Source organism: Macaca mulatta, chromosome 16 (assembly GCF_049350105.2).
Source record: "Macaca mulatta isolate MMU2019108-1 chromosome 16, T2T-MMU8v2.0, whole genome shotgun sequence".
NCBI lineage: Eukaryota > Metazoa > Chordata > Mammalia > Primates > Cercopithecidae > Macaca > Macaca mulatta.
The window spans coordinates 3,098,481-3,120,145 of record NC_133421.1 but is presented as its reverse complement, the minus strand read 5'-3'; the positions used below and the strand labels follow the sequence as shown (position 1 = coordinate 3,120,145).

Below are 21,665 nucleotides of genomic sequence, written 5' to 3'. Positions count from 1 at the left end.
GAGCGCAGTGGTGTGATCTCGGCTCACTGCAAGCTCTGCCTCGTGGGTTCACGGCTTTCTCCTGCCCTCAGCCTCCTGAGTAGCTGGGATTACAGGTGCCTGCCACCAGGCCCGGCTAATTTTTTTGTATTTGTAGTAGAGATGGGGTTTCACCGTGTTAGCCAGGATGGTCTCGATTTCCTGACCTCGTGATCCGCCCGCCTCGGCCTCCCAAAGTGCTGGGATTACAGGCGTGAGCCACTGCGCCGGGCCACACCCGGCTAATTTTTAAAAAAATTTTTTGTAGAGATGTGGTCTTGCTATGTCGTCCATACTGGCCTGGCCAACACTTCCCTGCCCCGTGGGATGAGCCGGGCAGCCAGGGTCACGTGCTTCTCTGTTTTGCCTGCCGTCTGTCTCTCCACTAGAAAAAAACATTTTTCGAAGTCTGGCGCACGCTCTGCCTTGGTCCCCACTCTACCCCCAGTGCCTAGAATCGTGCCTGGCATGGAATAGCTGCTCAATAAATATTTGGGGGATGAAGTTTAAAAAGAGTGAGAGATAGAGACAGAAATAAACAGAAAAGAAGCTAAAATAGACTAAGACAGAGGCTAGGAGAAGAGCAGAACAGAAGATGGAAACAGTGAAATACAGTCTCCCCAAGATACCCAGAGATGGGTTACAGGGCTGGCGATAACCGACGCAGTAACAAGGGCCAACCAGCCAGGAGAAACCACACTGGGGACTGGAACCGCGAGATCCACAGACACAAAGATGAAAGAGTGGCCGGGCGTGTTGGCTCACGCCTGTAATCCCAGCAGTTTGGGAGGCTGAGGTGGGCAGATCACTGCAGCCCAGGAGTTAGAGGCCAGCCTGGCCAACATGGCGAAATCCCATCTCTACTAAAAATACAAAAAATTATCCAGGTGTTTGTAATCCCAGTTACTCGGGAGGCTGAGGCAGGAGAATCGCTTGAACCTGGGAGGCAGAGTTTGCAGTGAGCCGATATCGCGCCATTGCACTCCAGCCTGGGGAACAAGAGTGAAACTCCATATCAAAAAACAAGAAAACAAAAAACAAAAAAACAAAGATGAAGGAGTGAGAGAAACAGACTGCGATAGAACACAGACAGCAGACACTAGGGAAAGGAGATAGCTGCAAAGATAGGAGGAAATACAGGGCCTTGTGGCTCACATCTATAATCCCAACAATTTGGGAGGCCAAGCCAGGAGGATCATTTGGACCCAGCAGGTTGAAACAAGCCTGGGCAACATAATGAGACCTTGTCTCTACAAAAAAAAAAAAAAAAAAAAAAAAAAAAAATTGGCCAGGCACAGTGGCTCATGCCTGTAATCCCAGCACTTTGGGAGGCTGAGGTGGGAGGATCACAAGGTCAGGAGATTGAGACCATCCTGGCCAACGTGGTGAAACCCCATCTCCACAAAAAATGCAAAAATTAGCTGGGCGTGGTGGCGGGTGCCTGTAGTCCCAGCTACTTGGGAGGCTGAGGCAAGAGAATCACTTGAACCCCGGGAGGTGAAGGTTGCGGTGAGCTGAGATCGCACCACTGCACTCCAGCATGGGCAACAGAGGGAGACTCCATCTCAAAAAAGAGAAAAACAAAGACTGAGACCACAGGAAGTGGTAGGGAGGGGGAGGGAAAGGCCCAAAGAGGACAGACAGGAAGGGAGGTAAAGTGAGGCAGAAATGCAGAGCCCAAGGCCGGGCGCGGTGGCTCAAGCCTGTAATCCCAGCACTTTGGGAGGCCGAGACGGGCGGATCACTAGGTCAGGAGATCGAGACCATCCTGGCTAACACGGTGAAACCCCGTCTCTACTAAAAAATACAAAAACTAGCCGGGCGAGGTGGCGGGCGCCTGTAGTCCCAGCTACTCAGGAGGCTGAGACAGGAGAATGGCCCGAACCCGGGAGGCGGAGCTTGCAGTGAGCTGAGATCCGGCCACTGCACTCCAGCCTGGGCGACAGAGCGAGACTCCGTCTCAAAAAAAAAAAAAAAAAAAAAAAAAAGAAAGAAAGAAATGCAGAGCCCACGGAGGTGAGACAGCAGTCTTAAAGGGAGACAAAGGTGTGGAGGAAGGGACAGAGAACAGAGAGAGAATGAGACAGGGAGACAGAGGTCCAGAGACAGATAGCCTGGGACAGACAGAGAGACACAAGTGAGAGACAGAGAGATATAAAAGGGACACGAGAGACAGGAAGAGAGAGGGAGCTTGAGAGAGAGAGACAGGACAGAGAGAGGGAGTGAGGCAGACAGAGAGACAGACAGACAGAGAGAGATCCACGGCACTGGAAAGCTGCTTGTTTCTTTCCTCTGGTAAGCCTGGAGCGTGCAGAAACGCACAAGTAGGTTTTTTTGTTTTGTTTTGTTTTGTTTTTGAGACAGAGTCTTGCTCTATCCCCCAGGCTGGAGTGCAGTAGTGGGATCTCGGTCACTGCAACCTCTGCATCCCAGGATCAAAGGATTCTCCTGCCTCAGCCTCCCAAGGAGCTGGGACTATCGGCGCGCACCACCATGCCTGGCTAATTTGTGTATTTTTAGTAGAAACGGGGTTTCACCATGTTGGCCAGGCTGGTCTCGAACTCCTGACCTCAAGTGATCCACTCACCTCGGCCTCCCAAAGTGGTGGGATTACAGGTGTGCGGACTGTGACCAGCCTAGAGGTAGTTTTGAGAGGCGGGAGTGTCCATCCCTCCTTGTTCACAACACCTTTTTCTCAATAATAATAATAATAATAATAAGGAAATATGCCACTCACTGCACAAAGCTGCTTTATGTTCATTGCCTCATCCAAGGAGGCTCAGCAGCCCCATGACACGGGTACCGGCATGTTCCCTGTTTTCCAAGTGAAGACGCTGAGACACAGAGAGGTGAAGTCACTTGCACAAGGTCACAGAGGTAGGAAGTGGAGGCCTGGGACTCCAGGGCAGTGGGAGTCTGCCTCCGGGGCGGGACTGTTGGCTCACCGTGGGGCATAGCTGGACAGTGGTGTGACCCTGCCTCTAACCCCTATGGACACCTGCAGCAAACTTGCTACTGGAAGAGATGGAAAAAACATAACTCAAAATAAAATATGAAAAACAAAATACACGGACCTCGCCTGGATACTGAACTTCTCTAAAGGAAACTATAGCATTTTTTAGATTAGCAAGGAAATTAGAATATGAACTGGGGATGAGACAGCATCGGGAAATCATTATTTATTTTGTTAAGTATGACAATGGCATTATGCATTTTTTTTTTTTTTTTTCTGGGACAGAGTCTCGCTCTGTCGCCCAGGCTGGAGTGCAGTGGCGCGATCTTGGCTCACTGTAAGCTCCGCCTCCTGGGTTCACGCCATTCTCCTGCCTCAGCCTCCCGAGTAGCTGGGACTACAGGCACCCGCCACCTCGCCCGGCTAATTTTTTTGTGTTTTTAGTAGAGACGGGGTTTCACCGTGTTAGCCAGGATGGTCTCGATCTCCTGACCTTGTGATCTACCCACCTTGGCTTCCCAAAGTGCTGGGATTCCAGGCGTGAGCCACCGCCCCCGGCCCTGGCATTGTGCATTTGTAAGAAATATGCATATTTCTAGAATGTGCGCTGTAACCTGGAAGGGTAAGATGACATGATGTCCAAGGTCGACTTTTTTTTTTTTTTTCTGAGATGGAGTCTTGCTCTGTTGCCCAGGCTGGAGTGAAGTGGCTTGATCTCGGCTCACTGCAAGCTCTGCCTCCCGAGTTCACGCCATTCTCCTGCCTCAGCCTCCCCCGAGTAGCTGGGACTACAGGCGCCCGCAACCATGCCCAGCTAATTTTTTTGGTGTATTTTTAATAGAGACAGGGTTTCACCGTGTTAGCCAGGATGGTCTCGATCTCCTGACCTCATGATCTGCCCGCCTCAGCCTCCCAAAGTGCTGGGATGACAGGCGTAAGCCTCCGCGCCCAGCCTAAGGTCAGCTTGTTTTTTTTTTTTTTTTGAGACAGAGTCTTGCTCTGTCGACCAGGCTGGAGTGTGGTGACATGATCTCGGCTCACTGCAACCTCTGCCTCCAGGGTTCAAGTGATTCTCCTGCCTCACCCTCCCGAGTAGCTGAGACTACAGGCGCCCGCCACCACACTGAGCTAATTTTTGTTTTGGTAGAGATGGGGTTTTACCGTGTTGGCCAGACTGGTCTCAAACTCCTGGTCTCAAGTGATTCGGCCACCCCAGCCTCCCAAAGTGTTAGGGTTCCCGTTGTGAGGCACCGGCCCGGCCCCCACTCTAGGATCTGATAAGTAGGTGCAGTGCTCGGGGCACGGGGCAGACCCGGGGCGCCAGTCGCATCCTGATAGCAACATGGCCAGCTGTTCCACCCTCCCTTCCCAAGTCCCTGTCTTGGTCAGCCGTTCACCATCTCCCCCGGATGCCCCTCTGCATCCTGCGCCGAGTGTGAGTCCAGCACTGGAGGCATTACCTGCACCCATGCCAGCCTGTCTTGCCTGTGTTCTCAGAGAAGACAGTACCGTCCACCCCGGCTCCCAGGCCAGAAACCTGGGTGGTTTTCTCTCCTCTCAGCCAATGAGTCAACAAGTCTCATGGAGTTTACCTTCTGAGTTGCTCCTGAATCCATCCCTTCCATTTCTTCCCTCCCAATGTCCTAGTCCACCTGGACATCTGCAGCAGCTTCCTCACCAGTCTCCCTGCCTCCGCTCTGGCACTCCATCCCCTCTGTCCACCCAACCACTAGAGTGAGCCTTTGCCCAGGACACCCGCTTATGTCACTGCCCAGAGCCCTTATATGCCCCCCCATCACCCTTAGGGTGGACTCCAAATACCTTATCATCACCCACCAGGAACCCTCCCCTATTGAGCTGCTCAGCCCTGAAATGTTCTGTTCCACTCACTTGTCAGTTCTCCAAATGCACATGCTCTCCCGCTTGCCTCCAGCCTTTGCATTCACTCTGCCTGCTATCCTCTTCTCTGAAGCCCTCTGCAGAGCTGAGAATCTCTTCCTCCGGGAAGCCTTCCCTGACTACATCCCTGACGCTCAATTAGGTGCCCCTCCTGTGTAATGCCGCTAAGCCTGTGCCTCACCTCTCACAGCCCTTTTCTTTTCTTTTTTTTTTTTTTTGAGACGGAGTCTCGCTCTGTCGCCGGGGCTGGAGCGCAGTAGCCGGATCTCAGCTCACTGCAAGCTCCGCCTCCCGGGTTTACGCCATTCTCCTGCCTCAGCCTCCTGTGTAGCTGGGACTACAGGCGCCCTCCACCTCGCCCGGCTAGTTTTTTGTATTTTTTTTAGTAGAGACGGGGTTTCACCGTGTTCGCCAGGATGGTCTCGATCTCCTGACCTCGTGATCCGCCCGTCTCGGCCTCCCAAAACTCTCACAGCCCTTTTCATTCTCTTTTTTTTTTTTTTTTGAGGCAGAGTTTCGCTCTGTCGCCCCAGCTGGAGCGCGATGGTGCGATCTCGGCTCACCGCAACCTCCGCTTCCCACGTTCAAGCTATTCTCCCGCCTCATCCTCCCAAGCAGCTGGGATTACAGGCGCCTGCCACCGCGCCCGGCTAATTTTTGTACTTTTAGTAGAGACGGGGTTTTGCCATGTTGGTCAGGCTGGTCTCGAACTCCTGACCTCAGGTGATGCGCCCGCCTGAGTCATTACAGGCATGGTGTGCCTGGGATTACACGCATGAGCCGCCGCGCCTGGCCTCACAGCCCTTTTCTTTTCTTTTCTCTTTTTTTTTTTTTTTTTTTTTTTTGGAGAGGAAGTCTCACTTTTGTCCCCCAGGCGTGATCTCGGCTCACTGCAACCTCCGCCTCCCGGGTTCAAGCAATTCTCCTGCCTCAGCCTCCTGAGTAGCCGGGATTACAGGCGCCCGCCACCACGCCCGGCTAGTTTTTGTATTTTTAGTACAGACGGGGTTTCACCATGTTGGCCAGGATGGTCTCGATCTCTTGACCTCATGATCCACCTGCCTCAGCCTCCCAAAATGCTGGGATTACAGGCGTCAGCCACCGCGCGCGGCTATTAATATTTTTTGACACAACCTTTTCCTGGGTCTCAATTCCCTCAACCGGGGAGGCCCCTCAGCCAGCACCCGCGTGCATCCGTGGCGGTTCACACCGAGGGCGCTGACGGACACCGCAGAGTCCGCTCCGTCTCCTGCGGGGCCTGGCCCTCGCCAAGGTGCGCCACCTCGGAACCGACGCCGGCGCCGCGGCCCATTTAAGGACGGGAGGGCGGGCCCGGGAAGGCTCCGCCCCGCGTGACGTCAGCGCGCACCGCGGCGTGTGACGCTCTGGTTGCCGCAGAGACGCCCCGCCCCCGCGCGGCGCTGCGGAACCGGAGCTCCGGGCGGCGTCGGCAGCGGCGCGAGAGGCGACGAGGCCGGGGCGGCAGGAGCCGGCGCGGCGACCGCGGCGAGGGCGGCGGGGACGGAGCAGACCACGACGAAGGCGCACAGGCAGCCGGGCCGGGCCGGGCCACGGGGAGAGCGGCCGGCGGGCAGCGGGCGGGAGGCCGGGCGGGCCGCGGGCAGCCACCGAGCCGCGAAGCGACATGGTGCTGCTCAAGGAGTAGTGAGTGTCCGGCGGCCGTGCGGAAGCGGGGAGGAGGGAGGGTGGGGACGACCGCCGGGGCGACGGCGCGGCGGGGGACGCAGGGCCCGGATGGACGGAGGGGCGGCGGGGACGGGGGGCGCCTGAGGCGGGCCCAGCGGGGACGGAGGGGATCCGGGGCGGGCGGCACCTGAGGCGGGGCCCACGGGGCACGGAGGGCGGCCGGGACGTGGAGGAGCAACCGGGGCATGGACGGGCGGCCGGGACGTTCGGCATCTGAGCCGGGGCCCACGGGGCAGGGACGGGCGGTCGGGGCGTGGAGGGGCCCACGGGCACGGAGGAGCGACCGGGGCGGACGGCTCCTGAGGCGGCCCAGGGGGCTCGGAGGCCCAAGTGGACCCGAGGAGAGGCAGGGGACAGCGAGGGCCAGGCCGGGCCCGAGACGGGGTCAGGGCAGGGAGCGCCGGCCCGGGACTGGGGGAGGCCGAGGGGACGCCGAGCGCTGGGAGGGCTGTGGGGTCGCCCTGCGCGGGCCGAGGAAGAGGCGCACCGGGGCAGGCAGGGCGGTGGGGAGGGGTGGAGGGCCGAACAGTCCACACGGAGAGCCGGGTGGGTGGGTCAGAGGCTCCGGGATGGAGTCGGGATGGGGATGGGGAGGAGCGGCCGTCTTAGGCATCGGGTGAGGGGTGGTGGTAAGTGGACGCAGGAGGAGGACTAGGAAGTCAGCGCCCTGCTCGGGCGAAAGGGGAACGGTCAGAGGAGATAAAGCAGAAGGGACTGAGTTGGGGGCCCGAGTGACCGTGGTGCTCAGGCAGCGGGTGCAGAAGAGGAGGCTTTTGGAACAAGCTTGGGATGACTGCTTGGGACTTTGGGGACACTTGGGCGAGGAGGCCAGAAAATGTTGGGTAGGCGGCCAGGAAGTTACCAGGGTCGAGGCTGGCCCGGAAAGAGAGTATGTTTGTGGATGAGTGTACCTGTTGTTGGAGATGGGGGAGACCCAGGGCCAGCTTGTTTCTAGGGGATTCTCAGTCTTGGTGCAAAGAGGGAATTATTTGAGGAATTGAGGGGTCCATGAAGCTGTGAACTGGGGAGAGATGGTAAAGGGGGTGCGGAGTTCTTGAGTAGTGAAGAGGGGTACGTGGGAAACTGGTGACATCTGGAAGGAGTTGCAGGATGATGGGTTTGCTCCTGAAATCCCGGGGACCGGGGGACAGGTGGAGATGTTTGGCGTACTAAATCTTTCAAGTACCAGATGACCCATTGTAGAAGCTCAGGGTTCCAAGTAAACATCACAGGATGTTTTTCCTCCCTAAGAGGAGAGATTGGATGTGTGTGTACGTATCTGTGTGTGCGTGTGCGTGTGCGTGCGCACGTGTGTGCACAGAATTTACAGTGAAACTGCTTTCCTGGAGGGAAGGCACACGGGCAGCATAGGGCCAGAAGCCCCAGGAGTGGGAGATGGCCAAAGAGAGCAACTTGTGGGGTGCTCTCGGCAGCCAGGCAGGTGTGCACAGGGCTCTTTCCACTTTGTCAGCCAAGGCACTTTGACCATCCCCACCATGCTGGCTCCTTGGAGGTGCTTAGGACATTTAGGGCACAGAGTGGAGTTTGGGTAACAGAGGGAGCCGAGACCCACATGGCATCCCAGCTGAACACATCTGAAGAACGTTATTTTGAGGCCTCACCCGCTCTGTTTCTTGACATCCAGTCTGATGTGAATTCAGCCAGGGTTCGGAGCTTTTCGTGGTGAGGAGGAAGACCTTTAGGATGCCAACAGGAGAACGTGGTACACTTTGGGTTTTAATCTTCAGTGCCCAGACTGACAGGCTTTTCCCACCTTCTGATTTGTTTTTCTGTTCCCAGATGAATCCTAGAATCTGTAGAAATCTGTGGTTTTGAAATGAAGGTCAGGCAGGGAAAGGAAGGGACCTTCAGAAGAGATCTGAGTGAGGTTTGAAGAGAGGCATTCCTTTCCCCTTCTTTGTTCTCCTCCCCTTGAAGCCTGCGAGGGAAAAGTCCAAGGTGCCGGAGATGCAGAGCCTGCCTGGCATCTGCGTTTCCTTCCTGCCCGACTTGTGCCGTGTGCGTGCATCCCTGGGCAGGGGCCAGGGGAGGAGCAGGGGCATCCGAGACACTTGGCTGTGGCTGCAGCGCTGCAGCCTCTGGAAAGGGTGCGAGTGAAGGTCACGTTAGAGTGAGCCCTGCTCCAGGCCCAGCCCGGCAGTTCCTCTGTGGCCCCGTCCTTTGGAATTGTACCCGATTGCTGCCGACGTGGTTTTGTTCCCGAGGAGCAAGGGGGCAGTGTCTGAGTGTGCAGCTGTCCTGCCAGCAGCCTCAGCGCATCCCGTCAGGAATTGGCCCATGTCACTCTCTTCTGAGTGAGACTTGGTTCCCACCCAGCGTCTGCAGGTTGCCCCTGTTGATTTTTCCAACACCACTTCTGACAGGATTCTATTTAATTTGATTTCTGCTAACTCTCGGGTGTGATTTTGACTGCTGTTCTTGAAGATAAAAGGCTTATTGTTTTCTAGGAAGTTTCTTCCGAGGGTGCGGAAATTCCGGCCTCCAAGTCGGGAGTATTTTTCTGCACCGCTGGCTTTGTCTAATGGGAGGGGAGCCTCGGTGGCCGCATCCAGTAAACTGGAGGATTCACGTTATTGAGTGGCTTGGGAGGAAGGGAGTTGTTAGCAGGCAGTAAAGATTTGGAGCCCATTTTGTTTTTCCTGCTACTTTCATGCTTGGTGCCTTGCCTTTAATGTGATGTTTTCCTCAGACTCCTCTGTGTCCTTCTTGCTTCCTGGGAGACCTTTGTGGAACTAGAAAATAGCTGTTTACCAGCCTGGAGCAAGGAGCCTGAGTGGTGAACCCACTGCGTGCGGAAGGCACAGCAGCTCATGCTTCACTACACATGCCAGACACAAAAGGACTCAGAGGGCTCCAGCAAGGGTCTGGGGACCGAGCATCTAAGCTTGGGAACTGGCTTGACTTGTATGGGTAAAACCAAGAGTTTTTGTCTTAGCTCTCCCGCCTCACAGCTTTGAACTGGGAGTTGGCTGTTGGCCTGCATTTCAAATGCAAGGCACCCGGAGAAGTGCTGCTAGCCCTAGCACCTCTGTGGGGTTGTGACCCTGGTGAAGACTTTGCCGGCCGTGGCTTCTCCAGCAGGTCATTGGTGCCATCTCCAGCAATTGGTGGTCATTGAGTTGGAGAAGAAGAAAAGGAAATGATAAATTGGGATTCCTTTGGACAGCTCCTGGAGGTTACGACATAAGTTGAATGCCCTCTTGGTGGCCTTGTGGTGGCAGCTTGGATTGTAATATCCGGCCCCGAGCAGAGGCGCCTTGTGTGTGTTCTTAGGGTGATTAAGGCTTCAAGGGGCTTGGTCTCTTCCTGGCCTTTCCCCTGGAGGGCTGTTCTTGGGAGGTTGGATCCACAGCAATGTAAGTCCCCAGGTCCTCTTCTTTGGGTCTGAATCCTCGCTGTGGTAGGTCCTCCTGTGTTAACCTGTCTTGCTAGACTCACTGGCAGGTCCTGCTGGGGGATGACTCGTTGGCAAGTTTGGGTGAAGTTAATCATCCATGTGTCCAGCTCCATGTGAGGTGGAGGCCTGGGAAGTAGCTGGGGGAGGACAGGTTTGGACTGAATCGCAGGGTTCTAACTGGGAGGCTTCCGAGGCACAGAGGGTCCTGTCCTCAGAGCGCTCAGAGGGCCATTCTGTGCGGGCGGGGTGGGGAGGTTTCATCATGAGTTTAGTGTCTTACACAATAGAATGCTGACTGGGGGGGGTCACCGCGTCACCGAGTTTAGTGTCTTACACAATAGAATGCTGACTGGGGGGGGGTCACCGCATCACCGAGTTTAGTGTCTTACACAATAGAATGCTGACTATTTTAGGATGATGCTTTAAAGAGCCTCCAGCAGATTGCACAGCCTAAAGTTGATACTCTCTTTTTCCTTTCTTATAGTCGAGTAATCCTGCCTGTGTCCGTAGATGAGGTAAGTCCTCTTACTTTCTAGTCCATAGTTGTGTGTAACTGTTTGTGACCATTGGCTAAGTTGGGCTCTGAGTGGTCATCCTCTTTATGTAGTTTTCTTATTTGTTCTAACATAAAGATTTCAACGTGAATTTTCCTGGTGCCACTTTCAGTTGAAAAATGGCACTTAATTTTAATATCTGGGCAACTGTGTGCAACCTGCCCCAAGCTGTTGGTATGCTGCATGACTCTGAGTAGAGACTAAACCAGCCCCTTTTATCTGCTGGGGCTGTGCATGTTTGGGGACATGTTTTTGTTGTTGTTGTTGTTTTTTTGAGACGGAGTCTCGCTCTGTCTCCTAGGCTGCAGTGTAGTGGTGTGATCTCGGCTCACTGCAACCTCTGCCTCCTGGATTCAAGCAATTCTCCTGCCTCAGCCTCCCAAGTTGCTGGGATTACAGGTGTGTGCCACCACACCTGGCTAATTTTTGTATTTTTAATAGAGATGGGCTTTCACCATGTTGGCCAGGCTGGTCTCGAACTCCCGACCTCAAGTGATCTGCCCGCCTCAGCCTCCCAAAGTGCTGGGATTCCAGGCGTGAGCCACCGCACCCAGGCGGGGACACATTATTGATGGGATCAAGTGTATGCATTTCTGGGACCTCCATGACTCAGCTGGCAAGTGTGTGTGGCTCTTTCTAGTTGTGCAGCAAACTAGCAGGGCAGGAAATCTCTTGAGGCCCTCCCTAGTCACGATGGGTCACTGCTGGAAAGACCAAGACACAGAACCCTCCTTTTACAAAGGGCAGGGAATAACAAATAGACTTGACTTGCCCTCTGTCCTTTTATAGTTCCTGGGTCTGACATCCTTGTATGTGAGGATCTGGCAGCAGAATTTGCTGTAAGAAGGTTCATAGGCCATGCTGACTCAGAGTCAGTCTCTTGGACAACAGAAAACTGTCACGGAACCTCCCTTGTCTCACTCTTTCCCTGAGCTTCTTCCACTCTCCTCTCCTGGCACAGCCCACCCCACCCCAGCTTCCAGTTAAACTCGAGTTTGGGTGAGGTTCATCAGTCAGTATAGTGCCTCCAGTCACTGGGCTTCGTCTCTCTTTCCTGCAGTGTCAGCATGAAGCTCCTGTGATAACTTCCACTCTGTTCCAGATATGAACTGGACCTTTGAAAAATGAAATCAGGCCAACAGAGCCTGCAGCACATTTAGCTGAGACAGACATCCAGGCTTGTTGGCCCCCGAGAGGGGTGGGCAGACATTGGCCCTTTAGAGGATTGCCTCCACGGGTGGGCTACATATCCGATAAGAGCTGTGGGGATCCGGGGAGGGGCCAGAGGTGGGCCCTGACCATGATCTGGGGGTTCTGGGAAGGGCAGAAAAGAGAAACGAGACTGGGGAACCTGGGAATCTGGGAAAATGAGGGAATGACTGGGTAGGTGGCTCTGATCCGTGTTGGCACTGGGGCCTGAGAACCAGGTGCCTGGGCTAATAGGTATTGGCTTGGAAAGGGTCTTGTTAACCCACCTGCTTTGGCCATGCTGTCTTTATTTTTTTTATTTTATAATATTTCTTTTAAATAGTGGAGATAGAGTCTCACTGTGTTGTCCAGGCTGGTCTTGCCTCAAGCAGTCCTCCTGCCTCAGCCTCCCAGAGTGCTGGGATTACAGACGTCAGCCACTTCACCCAGCCTGTGCTGTCTTTATTAAAAATAGCAAGCAATGACTTTCCAAACCAGAAGGCCAAGCAGGAAAGCCCACCATGTCCCTCGCCCTCACACTCAGCTCTTGGGGAGGTGTCTAGTGACATCCTCCCTGCTGCACAGGGTGATCCCACCCTGATCGTTAGGAACTCAGGATTTCCTCGGCGGGGTGATTGGGGTGAAATGGATCCTTTGATAGGGAGTTTCTTGATGGAACAAAGGGCTGCAGACCAAGGAGGGCCAGCCTGTCCTGGAGCCCCTGGGGCTGCTCTTGGAGTGAGGCTGAAGGGCCTGACACTGATGGCTGATGGTGGGGCCAAGACTGGAAGGAAAGGGGAACCTCCACCTTGACAGCATCCACAGCTGGCAGGTTTTCGCTTGTGATGGTTTTTCTGCAGCATTGAGGAAGTGGTGGGGCAGAGTCGGGTAGTCAGAGCCTGAAGTCTGAGCAGAAGTTTGGGAAGTGAATGCTGATCAGGATTCAGCTGTCTGCCTGGCGGTGGTCAGCCCATTCTCAGCAGGAAACCATTGACGAGAAAGTACCACGTGGCCTGGGTAGGGTTGAAGCAGAACTTAGTTTCAGAGGATTAGAAAAATCTTGGAGGGGAAGGCTGAGGAAGAAACAAGTCGTGATCAACCTTTTTTTTTTTTTTTGAGACGGAGTCTCGCTCTGTCGCCCAGGCTGGAGTGCAGTGGCGCGATCTCGGCTCACTGCAAGCTCCGCCTCCCGGGTTCACGCCATTCTCCTGCCTCAGCCTCCCAAGTAGCTGGGACTACAGGCACCGCCACCTTGCCCGGCTAGTTTTTTTTGTATTTTTAGTAGAGCTGGGGTTTCACCGTGTTAGCCAGGATGGTCTCAATCTCCTGACCTCATGATCCGCCCGCCTTGGCCTCCCAAAGTGCTGGGATTACAGGCATGAGCCAGCGCGCCTGGCCATGATCAACCTTCTCAGAGTCTTTGTCAATAACTCCATCCTGACTCACAATTCCTATGGGAACAGCTCAGCGCCATGTGGCTGGTGGATTCGCTTCCTAAATTGGAGGCCATGACTTGAGGCCCTTGCAGTTTTCTGATTTAGGGGGAAAAGTGAAGAAAGAGAAAGAGAAGGTCATGCCTGTGTAATCATTCTGATGGCCTGCAGCAGTGTTTTGGGGGCAGAATTAGCTTCTGGGTGGCCAGAGCCTTTGGTCTAACACTGAGTGTCCAGGCATTGTGCAGCAGAGCGAGAATGCCCTGGCTGTGTGACGTGCGTGTGTCCACCAGTGCTTCCTGGCGCAGGTCGGCCGGCTGCTTTACTTCTTGTTTCCAGAGATTCGTGGCACCATTCTCCCTCTGGTAGCCAGCCTGACAGGGCCATGTTGGTGGGACCAGTGCTGCACTGTTGTTTATGACATGTTTCATATCGTATTTCAGGCCCACCCACTGGGCTCCCCCTCCCAGAGTGCCAAAGTGGTGGAGTCTCTGTTTTTCTTAGTTGAATGACTTAGTTCTTTGGGACAAGCGAACAAATCTCAAGAGCAAGGAACATCATCGTAGGTCTGAGGAGGCTGCAGCCCCAGTCTTCTTGGAGTTTTTTAAAATCTGATTTAATGATCTGACCCCCCCACTCCTCCTATCTCCGCCCTATCTGAGTCTGGCTGCTTTCCCGGGGGGCAGAGCAGCTGTGCCAAAAGGAACTCTGTAACGTGAAAAGCGCCCTTCACTTGTGGCTTGTGCAGGCCAGTCTTCCTTACCCCTTTAGATTTACAAAACTGCCTTCACTTGTCTCATTGGGATTAAAGGATCAGAATATCAAGAGAGATTAAAGGGGGAAGATGCCAGCCAACAGGCTGATCCTCTTAGAACCTGCCCTCTGATTCCGGCAGCTGAAGAGAAACCAAGGCGATGAGTCTCTGCCTGGGGGCCCCCTTCCCAAGTGGCACCACTAGCCGGGAACCTCGTCCCCTCCACCAGGCCCTCTCCCCCGCCTGTCCTTTAGAATTGCTGAGTCAGTGGTTAGATGTTCTTACGACTCTTCTCTGAAACGGAGTTTCTGCTCCTTCTTAGGCACCCCTGGCTCAGCCAAGCCCTGACCCCCTTGACGGGTTTTCATGTGTGCCTAGCTAGGTGGTGGACTTGGAAAGGCACAGGGACAGCTTGGGGCTCCAGGGGGCATTGAGGCAGCACTGATGCAGCTTAGGATTAGCAAGGTCGAGGTGACTGGCTTTCACCCAAATGTTCCTCTTTATGGATTTAACTGAGCCTTGGTTGCTTGCCCCTTTTCATGGCATTTTGTTCTGGAATTTTGCTTTGAAAGTTAGGGCTCTTTCAGCCATTTGGTGAGCAGTGAATTGTCCTGGTCCCCTGCTTCACCTTCCAGATTTTGCCCGGAAATGTCCCTGCAGTGCTTAGGAAGCTGCCTGATAGAGCAGGTTTCCAGGTTTGAGGCGAAGCAGCTCTGGAAGCTGCCTCTGTTCCTTGCTGTTGCAGGCAGTGATTTAAGTGGCAGCTGCCTAGAGATACATCCTTTCTTTTTAATCTCAAAGAAGAACCCGGTGCCTGTAATCCCAGCTACTTGGGAGGCTGAGGCAGGAGAATCGCTTGAACCCTGGAGGTGGAGGTTGCCATGAGCCGAGATCGCACCACTGCACTCCAGCCTGGCGACAGAGCAAGACTCTGTCTAAACAAAAAAAAAAGAGAGACAGAAACACCCTGGCCTTCCCCCCAGGGGTACCAGGAGTTGGGGGGAGAGGGCGTAGAGCTCGAGGAAACCCTTTGTCCCTCCCCGCACCCCCCCCCCAGCATGTGGGGTCATCCCGTAGCTTTTTCCCTTTGTCTCACACTCCCTAAGCTGTCACGCCTGATAGGGCTGTGGTAGGAAAGACACATCTGTTGGTGTAGATATAACTTCCTGCGTCAAATGTTGCTGTTCATTTTCTTTTCACCTTGTTTTCTCCTCTGGACGGCTTCTCAGAGGAGAGGGCAGAAGGACTGAGTCCGGGCACTGCCTAGGTCCTTGGCCCTAACACAGCCATCCTGACAGGGTCAGAGGAGGCCAATCATGTTGACTGGTGACTTGATAGGGTGGCATGTGACCCAAATAAAGGAAAACTAGGCTTTTGCCGTGTAGTAAGTGCCAACACAGAGGGTGTACCCAGCTGGCACAGACTGTGGGGCAGGAATCTGTGATATCTAATGTGGGAAGGAGGAATACTTGCTTCGGCCCCACCAGGAATCTGGAAAGTGTCAAGAGGTTTCATTGCCTGAAAGAGCTACTTGCGGGGTGAGGAGAGGCCTAACACTGGAGAAGAAGCAAGTAGATGAGCCAGTTTTACCATCGAGGTTGTGGATTTCACAGAGCGCTGAGCACCTTTCTTTGACAAGAAATCATGTCTTAGGATCTATTTAAATGAGTGAGATAAAGTGATTTCTAGCAACCAACCCAGATCTTCCGGGGTCTTAATACCAGAAGCAGGTTCAGCACAAAAGCTCCTTTGGACTCTGTAATCTGTTTTCTGCATGGTGGTGTGAGGTTAAGTAGATTCACCTGCCTCTTTAAATCCTGACGGATTGACTGGGAACAGTGGCTCCTGCTTATAATGTCAGCACTTTGGGAGGCGAAGGTGGGAGGATGGCTTGAGACCAGGAGTTTGAGACCAGCCTGAGCAACATAGCAAGACCCTGTCTCTACCAAAATAAATAAATAAATAAAAATAAACCCTGATGGATGATGTGAAAATGAGAAGGATGAAATAAACATGTCTGATGGGTCAGGAGGGGCCATGGAGCAGCACTCTCTGTTGCTTTGGGTGGATTTGGGCAAGGCCTGATGGGAAACTCCAGAGTGAGCTGCTGCATGAGGAGACCCCAGGGTGATCCAATTAGACACTTACTGGCAGCTGGATTATGTGTCACCATTGAGAAGAGTCTGTGTTGAGAATAACATCTGTCTCTGTTCCTTTAGTATCAAGTAGGGCAGCTGTATTCTGTGGCTGAGGCCAGTAAAAACGAAACGGGTGGTGGTGAAGGCGTGGAGGTCCTGGTGAACGAGCCCTATGAGAAGGACGGTGAGAAAGGCCAGTACACACACAAGATCTACCACCTGCAGAGGTACGCAGCGCGGGCAGCGGGCTGGATGCTGGCTTTCGTGTGTGTGTGTGTGTGTAAATGAGTGTTACTTCCTGTATTGTTTTATATAGATGGGCTTATACTAATTGTTGTAGCTTAACAACTAATGTTAGTAGTTATATACTGACTATGTAAATGTTATACTCACATTTATATAGATGGGAATATACTCTTCTGTTTTCTTTTGTTACTTATCATGGCTGCCTCTCTCGGCCTGTTCTGTCTGCCTCAGTCTCTGAAGTCCACATAGGATTCACAGTGTCACAGGGTACAGATGTGCTGCCGGTTGTCTAACCCTCCTCTCCTGATGCGTGTGTCAGTCATTTCCAGATGCCTACATAATCCAGTAAAACTCCTTCTGTGTAAATCTTCTGATGTCCTTGTATATGCAGATCTTCAGCAAATATTCCTAAAACTGAATTCCTAGAGTTGCTGGGCTGGTAGGATTTTAAATTCTGATATTGTGAAATCGGTTACCAGAGAAATTTTGGTACCTCTCTTTGGATCAAAGGCATGAGTATTTTTAAATGAAGCTTGAACTGATTTGTGTACTGGAATCCATATCAAACTATACAAATTTGCTGAATCCCTAACCAAAAGAGTAATACTTCAGGAAACGATGAGCAGACCCAAAGGGCATTGATGATGTTAATCATACATCAGCTTGAATGGAAGCCAAACCAAGCTCGTTTTAGCAGCTATCCAGAACTGGAGAAGGGAAACCTGAGTCTTTTTAAAAATTGTGATAAAGTACACATAACATAAAATTCACCGTTGTGACCATTTTTAAGTATACAGTTCAGTGACATTAAGTCCATCCACACTGCTGTGAAACTGAAACCTGGATCTTAATTTCTAGTCTCTGAACTGAACTGAAATCAGTTGACTTTCATTTGGTCAAAGCCCCACTTCACTGTGGTCTGTCACTTTGATGGTGTCAGAGTACTAACGCCAGAGGGTCCAGGACCTCAGTGCCGGGGTGCGAGGAGAGCAGTGCTGTGCAGTGGGGAGGAACCTCGCCATCACTCAGTCTCCTTGCCAGCACACTTTTTCTCCATGTCTCCTATTGCTCCTCCTCTGGTGTTTGTATTTCTTAAAGAGAATTTTGAAGAGAGATGGTGAATTGGTATTTTAGGTAGAAGGGGCCAGTTGTTTCCTCAAGACTAAGTTGGTCCAACCAAAGTGACAGAGACGAGGTCTCTCCATATAAAAGGTAGGACCTGGCTGGGCACTTCGGGGACTCACACTTGTAATCCCAGCAATTTGTGAGGCCAAGGCGGGCAGATCATTTGAGTTCAGGAGTTTTGAGACCAGCCTGGGCAACATAGCGAGACCCCGTCTCTACAAAAAATAAACAAAATTAGCCAGGTGTGGTGGCAGGTGCCTGTAATCCCATCTACTCAGGAGGATGAGGTGGGAGGATCATCTGAGCCCAGGAGGTCAAGGCCACAGTGAGCCATGGTCACGCCACTGCACTCTAGCCTGGGCCACAGAGTGAAATCCTGCCTGTCTTCTGAAAAAAAAAGAAAGAAAAGGCCAGCAGTGACTGCTGCCACTACCTCTTCCCATGGTGACAAGAGAAACTTTACTGTATCAGCCATCTAGCTGCCCAAATCAGAAAAGAGAGCCCGCCCCCCACCACACACACACACACACACACACGCACTCGTCCTTCATATCACATCAAGTCCTGCTGACTCCATCTCCTTAGTGTCTCGAACATGTCCCTTCCTTGCCTTCTCTTGCCTGGATTACTACAGCAGCTTCTACTGAGTCTCCCTGCCTTCCAGTTCTCCGCACTGCTTCAAGTGTTCAGTCTGGATGGTCTGTCACTCCCAGCGCCACAACTACTGACGGCTTCCCTTTGCCTTCGTGATGAAGTCCATGCTCTCTGACATAGCTTACAGGACCTTTTAGCCAGCCTGGGCAACATAGCAAGACCCTGTCTCTACCAGAAAATACAAAAATGAGCCAGGCATAGTGGTGTCCACCTGTAGTCCCAGCTACTTGGGACACTGAAGTGGGAGGATCACCTGAGTCCAGGAAGTCAAGGCTGCCAGTGAGCCATGATCACACCACCGCACTCCAGCCTGGGCGACAGAGTGAGACCCTGTCTCAAAAAAAAACAAAATTCTTTTAGGATCCAGCTTCAAGTGTCTCCTTGAACTCCCCACCTTGTACTGCACAGGTTACTTGAAACTTCTCTCTCTTTTCTCCAGCTTTTCCCACCCCACCCCTTTCTGTCTCTTACCTTAGCCCCACTCTCTGTTCCATGCATTGGTTCATCCTGACTTTCCCTGCAGAGCCTGCCCGGTGCACTGCGTGTCCCTCCTTGTGTTCTCACAGCACTCTGCCGCCCAGGGCCCTGTGCCCACCCCATTATGGCATGAACTTACCGTGTTGTGCTTGGCCTTGTCTAGTTACACGCCCCAGTAGACCAGAAACTCCTTGAGGGTGGGAGCCACATCTGTTTGTTTCTCTGTGTGTCCCCATGCCTAGACCTAGAAATACTGGCCTGAATTGGGATGGCAGTGAGTTCATGAATCACAGAGGTCGCCCCAAGTGCTCCAGGTTAGCTGTTTGCTCTAGTTCACTCTGTCTTGGGCCTGAGGCACTAAAGCTGATGAGGTTGCCAGAGCTTGCCAAAGACTGGATAGATTATCCGTTAGAAACCAAGGACGGCCGGGCACGGTGACTCACGCCTGTAATCCCAGCACTGTAGGAGGCTGAGGCGGGCAGACTGCCTGAGGTCAGGAGTTCGAGACCAGCCTGTCTAACGTGACAAAACCCCGTCTCTACTAAAAATACAAAAATTAGCTGGGCGTGGTGGCACATGCCTGCAGTCCCAGCTACTTAGGAGACTGAGGCAGGAGAATTGCTGGAACCTAGGAGGCAGAGATTGCAATGAGCTGAGCGTGCGCCACTGCCCTCCAGATTGGCGATAGAGTGAGACTCTGTCTCAAAAAAAAAAAAAAAAAAGGTAAAGGAATATATATACCATTTTCATTTTAATTTAAAAAATTTTTTCTAGGCCAGGCGCAGTGGCTCCCGCCTGTAATCCCAGCACTTTGGGAGGCCGAAGCAGGCAGATCACAAGGTCAGGAGATTGAGACCATCCTGGCTAACATGGTGAAAAATTAGCCGGGTATGGTGGCAGGTGCCTGTAGTCCCCGTTCGGGAGGCTGAGGCAGGAGAATTGCTTGAACCCGGGGGCAGAGCTTGCAGTGAGCTGAGATTGCACCACTGCACTCCAGCCTGGGCGACAGAGCAAGACTCTGTCTCAAAAAAAAAAAAAAAAAAAAAATTCTAAATGTTTTCCTAGTATGTCAAATCACACACCCACCAGAAAAAAAAGGGGGGGAAGGGCAGGGCGGGGCTTATACTGTACATGTTGTTCTGTAACCTGAGATAAGAATTGAGTAGAAGAGGCTGGGCATGGTGGCTCACGCCTGTAATCCCAGCATGTTGGGAGGCTGAAGTGGGTGGATCACAAGGTCAGGAGTTCAAGACCAGCCTGGCCAACATGGTGAAACCCTTTCTCTACTAAAGATACAGAAATTAGCTGGGCATAGTGGCACGTGCCTGTAATCCCAGCAACTCAGGAGGCTGAGGCAGGAGAATCGCTTGAATCCGGGAGGCAGAGCTTGCAGTGAGCCAAGATCGCGCCACTGCACCCCAGGCTGGGCGACGGAAGGGGACTCTGTATCAAACAAAAAAAAAAAAAAGAAGAAGAAGAAAAAAAAAGAATTGAGTAGAAGAAAATATTTTGTCCTGGGAGACAAATGGGTCTGAGGCCCTCCTGGCCTCTCAGAGCTGATGAAAGCAGATCAGATAATCCTGGATCCTATACCCAAGTTAGTCAGCCAGTCACCCTGGCCCGTAAACCCAGACTGGTTCATGCTTGGAGGCATCTCCTTTGTATGTTTTTCGCGCACCTTGTAGTATAATGCCCTGGGCCCAGCGACCTCTGGAAAAATGTGTAGTGTTGACGGAATGGGTGATAAGCCACAGCAGGTAGCCTGGGGTCTCCTGTGCGGTTCTGTTTCTGGTGGCTGATGGGGCACGTTGTGGGTACGTGTTAGGAGCCAGCCAAGGTGGGGTGTCAGGCTCTGACAGGTAACTTCTCACTCCTACCAGTAACCTGCTCATCTCATGGAAACTTGCTTGTCAACTCCCCATGAGGAAGCTGGATCTGAAAAGCCTCTTGTCTCCTTTCTCTCTTCCATCTCTATTTATAATCCTTTTTTTCCCCACTATAGCAAAGTACCCACGTTTGTTCGAATGCTGGCCCCAGAGGGAGCCCTGAATATACACGAGAAAGCGTGGAATGCCTACCCTTATTGCAGAACCGGTGAGTGCAGATGTGGCCACATCGGCCGGACGGGGGAGCAGCAGGGCTCTGTGTCCCACCTGCATGTTCCAGATGAGGTCAGGGAAAGGGTCAGGCTGGGGCCCCTTCAGGCTTTGGTGGGTAGCAGTGCTGTGTCCAGCACAACATGGTGGACAGCCGGGTGGGAAGCAGCAGTCGTCATGGCCTGAGAGCATACAGCCAATCTCTCACTTGGGGATGCTGTAATAATTTTGATTGTTGTTATTCATTATAAGATTTTAGTATATTTTTCTAGTCATTTTTGTTTTTATTTATTTGTTCATTTTTTTTGGAGATGAAGTCTCACTCTGTCGCCCAGGCTGGAGTGCAGTGGCATGATCTTGGCTCACTGCAACCTCTGGCTCCTGGGTTCAAGCATTTCTGCTGCCTCAGCCTCCCAAGTAGCTGGGACTACAGGCGCATGCCACCACACCTGGCTAATTTTTTTGTATTTTAGTAGAGATGGAGCCTAGGTTGGTCTTGCACTCCTGACCTCAGGTGATCCGCCCACCTTGCCCTCCCAAAGTGCTGGGATTACAGATGTGAGCCACTGTACCCGACCCAGACACATTTTCTAGACAAATTTTAGATCATTACTAATTTTTTTTTTTTTTTGAGGTGGAGCCTGGCTCTGTCACACAGGCTGAAGAGCAATGGCACAATCTCAGCTCACCGCAGCCTCCTCCGCCTCCTGGGTTCAAGCGATTCTCGTGCCTCAGCCATACAAATAGCTGGGATTACAGGCGCCCGCCACCATGCCCAGCTAATTTTTGTATTTTTAGTAGAGATGGGTTTTCACCATGTTGGCCAGGCTGGTCTCGAACTCCTGACTTCAAGTGATCCACCCGCCTCAGCCTCCCAAAGTGCTGGGATTACTAATATGATTACTAATTTTTTAATTACTTTTTTTGTCTCACTCTGTTGTCCAGGCTGGTGTCCAGTGGCGCAACCACAGCTTACTGCAGCCTTAACCTCCCAGGCTCAAGTGA

At 52.7% G+C, this 21,665-nt stretch overlaps 1 protein-coding gene across 1 annotated transcript in view; it reads left to right on the top strand.

Annotated features, from left to right (window-relative positions):
- The first annotated feature begins 6,325 nt into the window (after window positions 1–6,325).
- PITPNA (phosphatidylinositol transfer protein alpha) overlaps window positions 6,326–21,665 on the top strand; it is a 43,365-nt gene continuing 28,025 nt past the window's right edge. Inside the window, 4 exon segments of the mRNA NM_001260719.1 lie at window positions 6,326–6,535; window positions 10,480–10,510; window positions 16,144–16,289; window positions 20,567–20,658. Of these exon segments, the coding sequence (NP_001247648.1) occupies window positions 6,516–6,535; window positions 10,480–10,510; window positions 16,144–16,289; window positions 20,567–20,658 (289 nt within the window). The 5' untranslated portion in view covers window positions 6,326–6,515.